The 12,034-nt window shown below is 43.2% G+C and overlaps 1 protein-coding gene across 2 annotated transcripts in view; it reads left to right on the top strand.

Annotated features, from left to right (window-relative positions):
• The first annotated feature begins 276 nt into the window (after positions 1-276).
• LOC124028055 (inter-alpha-trypsin inhibitor heavy chain H4-like) overlaps positions 277-12,034 on the top strand; it is a 48,421-nt gene continuing 36,663 nt past the window's right edge. Inside the window, exons 1-12 of one of the 2 annotated variants that reach the window (XM_046340224.1) lie at positions 280-567; positions 1,411-1,574; positions 1,677-1,781; positions 2,441-2,603; positions 4,232-4,342; positions 5,773-5,901; positions 5,981-6,097; positions 6,265-6,433; positions 8,223-8,333; positions 8,401-8,582; positions 9,033-9,212; positions 9,428-9,549. In XM_046340224.1, the coding sequence (XP_046196180.1) occupies positions 490-567; positions 1,411-1,574; positions 1,677-1,781; positions 2,441-2,603; positions 4,232-4,342; positions 5,773-5,901; positions 5,981-6,097; positions 6,265-6,433; positions 8,223-8,333; positions 8,401-8,582; positions 9,033-9,212; positions 9,428-9,549 (1,631 nt within the window). In that variant the 5' untranslated portion in view covers positions 280-489. Of the gene's footprint in view, positions 568-1,410; positions 1,575-1,676; positions 1,782-2,440; positions 2,604-4,231; positions 4,343-5,772; positions 5,902-5,980; positions 6,098-6,264; positions 6,434-8,222; positions 8,334-8,400; positions 8,583-9,032; positions 9,213-9,427; positions 9,550-12,034 lie in introns of both variants that reach the window. The other variant, XM_046340232.1, reaches the window with a different exon arrangement.

The following is a 12,034-nucleotide window of genomic DNA, read 5'->3' as shown; positions in this document are numbered from 1 at the left end:
TTCGTATGTGGTGTGTATGCAGTGGGATTGTAGCTTAGTGGGGTGTTCTAGGGAAGTCTATGGATGTCTGAAGTGGTTCTCAATCAGAGGCAGGTGTTTATCGTTGTCTCTGATTGGGAACCATATTTAGGCAGCCATATTCTTTGGTTGTGTTGTGGGTGATTGTCCTGAGTGTCTTGATGTCCTTTTGCTGTGTTAGTTGACACAAGTATAGGCTGTTTTCGGTTTTCGTTACGTTTATTGTTTTGTAGTGTTTTGTATTGATTCGTGTTACGTTTGTTTGATTAAACATGGATCGCAATCTACACGCTGCAGTTTGGTCCGACTCTCCTTCACCACATGAAAACTGTTACACTTCCCTTAATCACTTTGCTATACCCTAGGTTAGCTGAAAGGACGCCCCTGCTCTCTGGTTGCTGGCCAATAGCATACTGTGCTCCTCTTTAAAAGGCTGTGTGTGTTTTGTGGGGTTTCATTTTTGCTGAGGTCATGATGGAGGGAGTCACAGTACGAGTCGGCCTTCTTGGACTGGTGCTGGCCTGCGTTACCACAGCAATGGCCAATAAGGTACAGTAGGGTCACGCACAGGACACAGGGTCACAAGGGGAGGGCACTCTGTCAGGGATTATATTGTATTATGTTGTGTTGATTAGCATGCATGTGATTGACTGTGTGTTTTTGTGGGGTTACATCAGTTCAGATGTGTCTTTTGACTACAGTTTTGGATGTGCAGAGAGCACAAGGTTGGAAAGCTCAAGATCCCCTCAAGTTTTAGGGGTTAGATTGAGCTATACTGTGATAGACTTAGACAAGTCTACGGTTGTCCTGGTTGCTGTTTCCCTAAACCGACCTATCGGCCCAAAACAGATAGAGTGCACCATGTCTCCTAGGTATACAAACAGCAACATGTTATCATATCACGTCTGGGGTGAAAGACAGACTGGTCAACACCTTTTTCTCTTTCGAGAGTGCATGAGTCTAGCATTCAGTCAAACAAACATGTAGGTGTAACCAGTCCGAGCCCAATCAGGTTTCAGATATACTAATCTTGAGTTCTACTGGTTATTTATTTGTAAATGGTGCGATTGCTTATGTGTGTGTGGTGCTTGCGTGTGTGTGTGACTTGAGTCATGCCACTGTATTATGGAGGGTTATCATTGCTAATTTTAAAATGCAACTCTTAAACGCTAAATTGCATTAATCATTTTTGCATCCCAATCAATAAATGTAATTTGGAATGGGTATTGATAAATGCAATGCTTAAATGCTAAATTGGAATTTCAATTTAGTATTTAAGCATTTAATTTGAGAAATTGCACTGCTAACATTGTGTGAAAAAAAAGTCTACATCTGTATTCAAATGTTGTCTGACAGTAAACAGTGCTGATGGTGTTTCCTGATCCTTTATAGAACAGGGACTGGGACATCTACAGCTTTCACATCAACTCCACAGTGACCAGTCGCTATGCGACCACTATTATCACCAGTCGTGTGGCCAATCGGATGGACCAGTCACAGGAAATAGAATTCCATGTCAAAATTCCCAAGATGGCCTTCATCAGTAAATTCAAAATGTGGGTCTACATGAATGTATCCCTATTGAGCCTGAGCAGATACCTCTACTGTCTTACATATAGCTTACACAAATGTTAGCATATAAACTCTCTCTTCCTCAGGACCATTGAGGGGCAGACGTATGATGGGGTTGTGAAACAGAAGGAGGAGGCTCAGCAGCAATACACTCAGGCAGTGTCTCGTGGCCAAAGCGCTGGCATAGTCAGGTGTGTGTGTGGGTGTCTGCAGATCCGGCCGTAGCCAATAAGGGACATAAGTCGCCACTTGTTTGTGGAACTCAGTCATGGTATCAACTTACTGTTGAGCGTTAGAGTAGTAGACGACACAAGGTTCAATTTCAAAGTTTGGTAGTGCATCATCAGTTTTCCTATTATGTAAGTCACTGACAGTCACTCAATTACCAATAGGGGTCAGTGGTATAGTGGAGGGTAAATGCAAGTAAACACAGTTTACCCACCTTTTGAGAAGAAATGCATTGCAAGTATAGGGAGTGCTACTTTTCGCTGTGACCGGCAATCCAAGTTTTCCCATCTATCTTTTTATCACTATATCTTGGTATACTACAAAGCAGGATCAATGCGTTAGCCAGCTAATTTGCCTAAATAAAATAAAATATTCTCTCCCCATCGTAAAAATGTGTAGAATTGCAGGAAATTCATTTTAAAACAGCAACATCTTCTCTTAGCCACACGACAAAAGGTTCTCTAAGATCAATGGCAAAAATGCATAGAATTTAACTAAATTAAATTTAAAACTACACATTTTTCTCTCTGCTACCGAGGGGGACCACTCTGTTCGTCTCTGTCTAGTGTCTACAGTATGTGCGTGTTGGTGTGTGCTACACTGTCTCTATATGTCTACTCAGTTCTGTGGGGAGGACCCTTGAGGAGTTTAAGACGTCTGTGACTGTGGCCACACTCAGTAAGGTGACCTTTGAACTGACGTATGAGGAGCTGCTGAAACGCCGACTGGGCAAGTACGAACTGCTGATCCACGCTCGACCCATGCAGCCTGTCGCTGACTTCAAGGTGAGAGCATTAGCATTATCAAGGCATGTACTCATGTGCATACAGTGCATTCGGGAAGTATTTAGACCATTTCTCTTGTTCCACATTTTGATACATTACGGCCATATTCTAAAATGTATTAAATCATTTTTTCACTCATCGTTCTACACACAATACCCCATAATGACAAAGTTAAAAAAATGTTTTTTAGACATTTTTGCAGAAATAACTTATTTACATAAGTATTCAGACCCTTTGCTATGAGACTCAAAATTGAGCTCAGGTACATTCTATTTACATTGATCATCCTTGAGATGTTTTTACAACTTGTTCGGAGTCCACCTATGGTAAATTCAATTGATTGGACATGATTTGGAAAGGCACACACCTGTCTATATAAGTTCCCACAGTTGACAGTACAAGTCAAAGCTAAACCAAGCCATGAGGTCAAAGGAATTGTACGTAGAGCTCAGAGACAGGACTGTGTCAAGGCACAGATCTGGGGAAGGGTACCAAAAAATGTCTTGAGCATTGAAGGTCCCCAAGAACACAATGGCCTCAATCATTCTTAAATGGAAGAGGTTTGGAACCATTAAGACTCTTCCTAGAGCTGGCCTCCCCGCCAAACTGAGCAATTGGGAAGAAGGGCCTTGGTCAGGGAGGTGACCAAGAACCTGATGGTCACGCTGATGGAATTCCTCTGTGGAGATGGGAGAACATTCCAGAAGGAGAAGTATCTCTGCAGCACTCCACCAATCAGGCCATTGTGGTAGAGTTGCCAGTCGGAAGCCACTCCACAGTAAAAGGCACATGACAGCCCACTTTGAGTTTGCCAAAAGGCACCTAAAGGACTCAGACCATGAGAAACAAGATTTTCTGGTCTGAAACCAAGATTACACCATTTGGCTGAATGCCAAGCATCACATCTGGAGGAAACCTGACACTATCCTTATGGTGAAGCATAGTGGTGGCAGCATCATGCTGTGGGGATGTTTTTCAGCATCAGGGACTGGGAGACTAGTCAGGATCAATGGAAAGATGAATGGTGCAAAGTACAAAGATCCTTGATGAAAACCTGCTCCAAAGTGCTCAGGACCTCAGACTGGAGCGTAGGTTCACATTCAGCCAAGACAACGCAGGAGTGATTTCGGAACAAGTCTCTGAATGTCCTTGCCAGTGGCCCAGCCAGAGCCCGGACTAGAACCCGATCTAACATCTCTGGAGAGACCTGAAAATAACTGTTCAGCAATGCTCCCCATCCAACCTGACAGAGCTTGAAAGGATCTACAGAGAAAAATGGGAGAAACTCCCCAAATACAGGTGTGCCAAGCCCCATACCCAACAAGATTCGAGGCTGTAATACCTGCCAAAGGTGCTTCAACAAAGGACTGAGTAAAGGGTCTGAATACTTATGTAAATGTGATATTTCCATTTTTGGATATTTGTCATTATCTGGTAATGTGTTTCTATTGATATTTTTTTTATATATATCAGCAATTTTAAGGCTGCAATGTAACAAAATGTGGAAAAAGTCAAGGTGCCTGAATACTTTCCGAATGCACCGCACAGTAATACTCATCCTAGTGAAATCAGGTGGATAGTGCTCGTAAGGGTTGATGTGATGTTTTCCTTCTCTTCCTTATGGCCAGATTGACGTGTACATCAATGAGCGACCAGGCATTAACTTCCTGGAGATTAAAGGAGGGCTGAGCACCAAAGAGCTGGCTAATGCCATCACCAAAACACACGCTTCTAGTGAGGTAGTCCACAACAGAGTAATGTAGAGCTAACCAAAAGAACATGTGAAATCAAATCAACTTTTATCGGTCACATACAGGTGTTTAGCAGATGTTATTGTGGGTGTAGCAAAATGCTTGTGTTTCTCACTCCGACAGTGCAGTAATATTTAACAAGTAACATCTAACAATTTTACAACATATACCCAATACACACAAATCTAAGTAAAGGAATGGAATTAAGAATATATAAATATATGGATGAGCAATGTCAGAGAGGGATAGACTTAGATACAGTGAAATAGCATAGAATACAGTATATACAGTACATATGAGATGAGTAATGCAAGATATGTGAACATTATTGTAGTGCATTATAAAAGAGACTAGTGTTACATTTTTTAAAGTGGCCAGTGATTTCAAGTCTGTGTAAATAGGCAGCAGCCTCTCTGTGCTAGTGATGGAAATTTAACAGCTTTGAGATATAAGTTGTTTTTCAGTCCCTCGGTCCCAGCATTGATGCACCTATACTGACAGTGGGGTGAACAGGTAGTAGGGTGAACAGGTAGTGGCTCGAGTGGTTGATGTCTTTGATGATCTTTTTGGCCTTCCTGTGACATCGGGTGGTGTAGGTGTCCTGGAGGGCAGGTAGTTTGCCCCCGGTGATGTGTTGTGCAGAACACACCACCCTCTGGAGAGCCTTGCGGTTGCAGGCGGTGCATTTGCCGTACCAGGCGATGATACAACCCGACAGGATGCTCTCAATTGTGCATCTGTAGAAGTTTGTGAGTGTTTTAAGTGACAAGCCACATTTCTTCAGCCTCCTCAGGTTGAAGAGGCGCTATTGCGCCTTCTTCACCACACTGTCTGTGTGGGTGGACCATTTCAGTTTGTCAGTGATGTGTAAGCCGAGGAACTTGAAACTTTCCACCTTCTCCACTGCGGTCCTGTCAATGTGGATCGGGGGTGCTACCTCTGCTGTTTCCTGAAGTCCACGATCATCTCCTTTGTTTTGTTGACGTTGAGTGAGAGGTTATTTTCCTGGCACCACACACCCAGAGCCCTCACCTCCTACCTGTCGGCCGTCTCGTTGTTGTTGTTGGTAATCAAGCCCACTACTGTTGTGTCGTCTGCAAACTTGATGATTGAGTTGGAGGCGTGCTTGGCCACGCATTCATGGGTGAGGGGGCTGAGCACACACCCTTGTGGGGCCCCAGTGTTGAGGATCAGCGAAGTGGAGGTGTTGTTTGCTACACGTCAGGAAGTCTTCAAATATATTCAATTCAAAACATTGTACAATTTGGTGGCATAATTTCAAACCCTATTCTTCACACCCATGTCATTGTCACATATCTGTGCATGTTAATTCTGAAAATGAATGATCTCATGCTGAGGCAAGCTAAATTAGGCTGTATTTTTAAAAGCAGAAGCCTAAACTACCACCATCTCCGCAGGCCTGGGTACATTTCTACCCAAGCAAGGAGCAGCAGAGTCAGTGTGACAGCTGTGGAGAACAGGGCCTGAACGGAGACCTGGTCATTGTCTATGACGTCCACAGGAACACATCCATGGGAGAGCTCAAGGTACACTTATCTCACTCTAATCGTGTCATTCGTTTCTTTATTTCTACCCTTTAATCACTATCACTGATTCTCTATTCAGGAGTCAAAAGGGTATTTTGTCCATCACTTTGCTCCCAGTGACCTACCACGCGTACCAAAGAATGTAGTGTTCATCATCGATCGGAGTGGCTCCATGCATGGCAGGAAAATGAAGCAGGTTTGTTTGTGTGTTTGAATGTGTTGCCTGCTGTAATGACGCTAAAGGCTTAACGATTGAGCATTGTATACATTTTTCTATTTAATGCATGTAACAATTAATTTTGATTGGTTGATTGGTTCATTTTGATTGGTTGATTGGTTCATTTTGATTGGATGCACTGTCAGACCCGTCAGGCCTTATTGAAGATCCTGGTAGACCTGGTGGAGGACGACCACTTTGGCCTGATCACCTTCGACTACACTGTGTCTACCTGGAAGAAGGAGCTGCTGCCGGCCAACCAGGAAAACCTGGAGGCTGCCAAGAGCTTTGCACGACACATTCGAGACAGAGGAGGTACAATTTATTATTTACTTACTTAATCCTCTTCCCTATTTTCAAAAGTTTCCAAAGCCAAAAGTTCAATTACAGTGTATCATAATTTTGTAAGACTTAGTCTGCGTTTACACAGGCAGCCCAATTCATATTTCCTAATGTGTAAACAGCAATAACCACATGGTATCCCATCATTTAACTTCTGATTTATACCATCTCCATATGTAGATTTGGTTTAGATCAGATTTAGTTCAACTGAAGTGTTTTCTGTTTTGCACATGACCTGCCGTTACCATGACAACCACCCAAAGATTTTTAAAGGCAGTGTGACAAGTAATGGACAGTCAGAAAAAAACATTGGATATAGAAAGAAAATCAGATTTGGGTTCTTGGGGTGGCTGTGTAAACAAATCAAAAGTGCACAAAAATCTGTAGATTCTATTCGATTAGATTGAAATTGTGCCTTAAACATCATAGCATAGTTGAAAGATGTGTTGCATAGAAACATGAAGTGGGTTGCCAGAAGAGAATGATGGGATGGGCTGAGGGAAGCTGAGGGTTGGTATGTGGAATTGGAGACAAGTGGGAGTGGAGTTGCTGTGTGAGAGAGAGAATGATGGTCAAAAGATAAAGGGGAAAAAAAGTCCAAATAAAACATAATTAAAGCATATTTGAATGACACTAAGTGGCAGTGTTTTTACAACTAATGCCAGATTCCCTGAGGCTGAGGCCGTGCAGGTGTTTGTACACATGCATATACACACACTCTCATTCAAATAAACACACACATACAGTACATGCAATAGTGCCAGACATGCACACAAACATATAAAGTAAGCATTGCTGTTATGATTTCAGTTGTCCTTTGTTTTAAATGTATTTATTTATTGAATTGTTTTCTTCTGTCTTTTCCTTTTTTCTTGGTTGTTGGTGCATTGGGGGGTTCATGGGGGTGGAGAATGGAATGAATTGTTGTTTTCTTCTTCTGAGGGGGCTTGAATGGTTGAGGGACAGCTGTTGGGGATCTTGGAGGGTTCATGTTTCACAAGATTGTGATAATTTTTTAATTTATTATTTTAACAGGTAAGTTTACTGAGAACACATTTTCATTTGCAGCAACAACCTGGGGAATAGTTACAGGGGAGAGGAGGGGGATGAATGAGCCAATTAGGTGACCCTGATGGTTTGAGGGCCAGAATGGGAATTTAGCCAGGACACCAGGGTTAACACCCCTACTCTTACAATAAGTGCTATGGGATCTTTAATGACTTCAGAGAGTCAGGACACCAGTTTACCGTCCCACCCTACACAGGGTAGTGTCCCCAATCACTGGCATGGGGCATTGGGATATTTTTTTAGACCAGAGGAAAGAGTGCCTCCTACTGGCCCTCCAACACCACTTCCAGCAGCATCTGGTTTCCCATCCAGGAACTGACCAGTACCAACCCTGCTTAGCTTCAGAAGCAAGCCAGCAGTGGTATGCTGCTGGAAATCATGAAAAAGGAAACTATGACATATATTTCATATCACTATCATGCACACGCACCTCACACATAAGGATGGCTCTGTTGCAGAAAGACTGATACATGTTTGATAGTGTCTTGATGCTGTATTGTTTGTCCTTCATGTTCTAATACTTTAATGTCACCCCTTCCTTGTGTTTTTGTAATAAATAATCAAAAATAAATACAAATAAACAAATAAAATAAGTGCACAAAAGGGTAAAATAATGGGAGCTATGAACAATAGCCTAGTTAGTGACAATAGGAGCTAATACATAGATGTGTGGTCCTCTCTCTTCTCTTCTTAGCCACCGACATCAATGCTGCTGTGTTGGAGGGCACAGCCATGCTAAACCGAAACTCACGAGAGGGCTCAGCCTCCCTCCTTATACTACTCACTGATGGAGACCCAACCACAGGTACACACACACATACCACACCACACCACACCACAAACACAATAAAAGCCAATCTCACTTTCCTCAGGTGAGACCAACCTGGAAAAGATCCACAAGAATGTAAAGGAAGCCATTGGTAAGAAATTCCCACTCTACTGTCTCGGTTTTGGAATGGATGTCAACTTTGAGTTCTTGGAAAAGATGGCACTGGAGAACAGCGGTGTGGGACGCAGAATATATGAGGATTCTGATGCTGATCTGCAGCTGCAGGTAAGGGAACACCCACTGTGAAGCAGTGCATTCACACAAAAGTCTCTGCACTACAATGGATTTGAATGATTTAAATCATAAAACACCAATGATCAAAAATGGTCCCAAGTAAGCTTAATTAGCTGGAATATGAAAGGCCTGAACTAACCTTTAAAGCGCAATAAGATCATATCTCATCTAAGGAGGTTTTACTGTTGAGTCCTGATTTCCTAAATGTAGATTATGCGAGAGGAAACCAGTAGGAGCAAGGGGCGTGACTAATGGCCTCCGTACATTTTAGTCATTTAGCAGACACTTATCCAGAGTGACTTACAGAACCAATTAGGGTTAAGTGCCTTGCTCAAGGGCACATCGACACATTTTTCATATAGTCGGTACTGAACCATCAATTTTTCGGTTATTGGCCCAACACTCTTAACCTCTAGGTTACCTGTAATGTATGATTAACAGGGCTTTTATGAAGAGGTGGCCACACCCCTATTGACAGACGTGCAGATGGTGTATGTGGGTGGAGCTAACCTGACCCAGACCAACTTCAGCCAGTACTACAATGGCTCTGAGATCGTGGTGTCTGGCCAGATCACCGACAACAACATAGAGACATTCACTGCAGAGGTCATAGCCATATCGGTGAGGTCACCTCGACTCTGCTACTTTCACAAGTTCATAGGTCAAATCACTCCATACTGTTCTGTATTTTCTTTTGATTTTGAAGGCATTCAAAAATATATATATATAAATTATCACTCTATATGATTACTTTGGAGAGAGTTCAGCAAAATATCAAAATATACAATCAAGTCAATGTTTAGTATTGTAATGTGAGGATGCCTTGATTATTTCAGAAAAGCAATAGGGTGATGTACTCTGAGACAATATCAACGGACGAGCCCATTGAAGCCAGGCCTGATAGCCACATCCAGAGGCTGTGGGCCTACCTCACTGTGAAGCAGCTACTGGACAAAGAGTGAGTCTGCTTTGCATGGCATTTTGTCTGTTATTGGTTGTATTTGCACCTGTGTCTATGCAGGTCTCCATCCTAGTTGTTCTTATATTATTTTAAAAGATACTGATCTAATTAGTATTTATTCATCTTCCTCTGAAAAAATGCAGTCCAAATGATGTCACTACCAAAACACACACATTAAAAGACTGTAGAATGAATGTGCCTTAACATTCACCCCTACAATTAAAATCAGGAAATGGGATTGCAACCCTCTCCATCATGGCCACATAGTGAGTAGTCTGTCTGCCAACATTTTAAGAACATTTGTGAACAAGTTAGTAAATCTTCATGTATTTCTAAGAAGTGCCAATACCGAACATATAATATTTTAAATGTATAAAGTTTGGTTTTGGGATTCAAATATGTTTTTGGGGGATGTACATCTGTCCAAAGGATATGCCAGCCATGGGGATTCATTAAAGTCCAAAGTAAGTCTATTGTCACTGTTTTTCTTTTCATTGATTGAAAAAAACATCTGATGTGATGATCTACATTAAAAACATAGATATCTACATATCGACTGTACTACTCGCGCTGCTAAGACTCTCGACCATTGCTATTCAAACTTCCGGGAATGCTTACAAGGCCCTCACCCACCATTATTTAGGCAAATCTGACCACGACTCCATCTTGCTCCTCCCGTCCTATAGACAGAAACTCAAACAGGAAGTACCCATGCTTCGAACTATTCAATGCTGGTCTGACCAATCGGAATGAATGCTTCAGGATTGTTTTGATCACGTGGACTAGGATATGTTCCGGGTAGCTTGCAAAAATAATCTACACGCATACACGGATACGGTGACTGAGTTTATAAGGAAGTGTATAGGAGACTTAGTACCTACTGTGCCTATTAAAACCTACCCTAACCTGAAACTGTGGATAGATGGTAGCATTCGCGCAAAACTGAAAGTGCGAACCACCACATTTAACTATGGCAAAGTGACTGGTAATGTGGCAGAATATAAACAGTGTAGTTATTCACTCTGCAAGAAAATCAATCAGGCTAAATGTCAGTATAGCGATAAAGTGGAGTCGCAATTCAACGGCTCAGACACGAGACTTACAATATGTAGCAGGGACGACAGACAATCACGGACTACAAAAGGAAAACCAGCCACGTGGCCGAGATCAACGTCTTGCTTCCGGACAGGCTAAGCACATTCTTCACATGCTTTGAGGATAACACCGTGCCACCAACGCAGCCCGCTACCAAGGACTGTGGGCTCTCCTTTTCCGTGGCCGACATGAGTAAAACATTTAAAACGTGTTACCCCTCACAAGTCTGCCGGCCCAGACAGTATCCCTAGGCACGTACTCAGAGCATGCGCAGACCAGCTGGCTGGTGTGTTTATGGGCATTTTCAATCTCTACCTATCCCAGTCTGCTATCCCCACATGCTTCAGGATGGCCAACATTGTTCCTCTACTCAAGAAATCAAAGGTAACTGAACTAAATGACTGTCGCCCCGTAACACTCACTTCTGTCATCATGAAGTGCTTTGAGAGACTATTCAAGGATCATATCACCTCTACCTTACTTGCCACCCTAGACCCACTTCAATTTGCTTACCGCCCCCAATAGATCCACAGATGATGAAATCGCCATCACTCTGCACACTGCCCTATCCCATCTGGACAAGAGAAATACCTATGTAGGAAGGCTGTTCATTGACTACAGCTCAGCATTCAACACCATAGTACCCTCCAAGCTCATCATTAAGCTTGAGGACCTGGATCTGAACCCTGCCCTGTGCAACTGGGTCCTGGAATTCCTGACAGGCCGCCCCCAGGTGGTGAAGGTAGGACACATCACCTCCGCTCCTCTGATCGTCAACACTGGGGCCCCACAAGGGTGCATGCTCAGCCCCCTCCTGTACTCCTTGTTCACTCCTTCCTTGCGTGACCAAGCAAGCCTCCAACTCATTCATCAAGTTTGCATATGACACAACAGTAGTAGGCTTGATTACCAACGATGACGATGGGAGGCGAGGGCTCTGGGAGTGTGGTGCCTGGAAAACAACCTCTCACTCAACGTAAAAAAAAAACAAAGGAGAGGATTGTGGACTTCAGTAAACAGCAGAGGGTGCACCACCCTATCTACATCGACGAGACCGCAGTGGAGAAGGTGGAAAGCTTAAGTTCCTTGGCATACACATCACTGACAAAGTGAAAAGGACCACCCACACAGACAGTGTGGTTAAGAAGGTGCAACAGAGCCTCTTCAACCTCAGGAGGCTGAAGAAATGTGGCTTGTCACCTAAAACAATCACAAGCTTCTATCGCCGCCTGGTATTGTAACTGCACCGCCTGCAACCGCAAGGCTCCAATTACCGGCGGCAAAGGACATCAACCACGCGAGCCACTGCCTGTTCACCCCGCTGTCATCCAGATGGTGAGGTCAGAACAGGTGCATCAAAGCTGGGACCGAGAGATTGAAAAACAGA

This window comes from Oncorhynchus gorbuscha, linkage group LG03, assembly GCF_021184085.1.
Source record: "Oncorhynchus gorbuscha isolate QuinsamMale2020 ecotype Even-year linkage group LG03, OgorEven_v1.0, whole genome shotgun sequence".
Taxonomy (NCBI): domain Eukaryota; kingdom Metazoa; phylum Chordata; class Actinopteri; order Salmoniformes; family Salmonidae; genus Oncorhynchus; species Oncorhynchus gorbuscha.
This window is presented reverse-complemented; position numbering and strand designations above follow the sequence as displayed.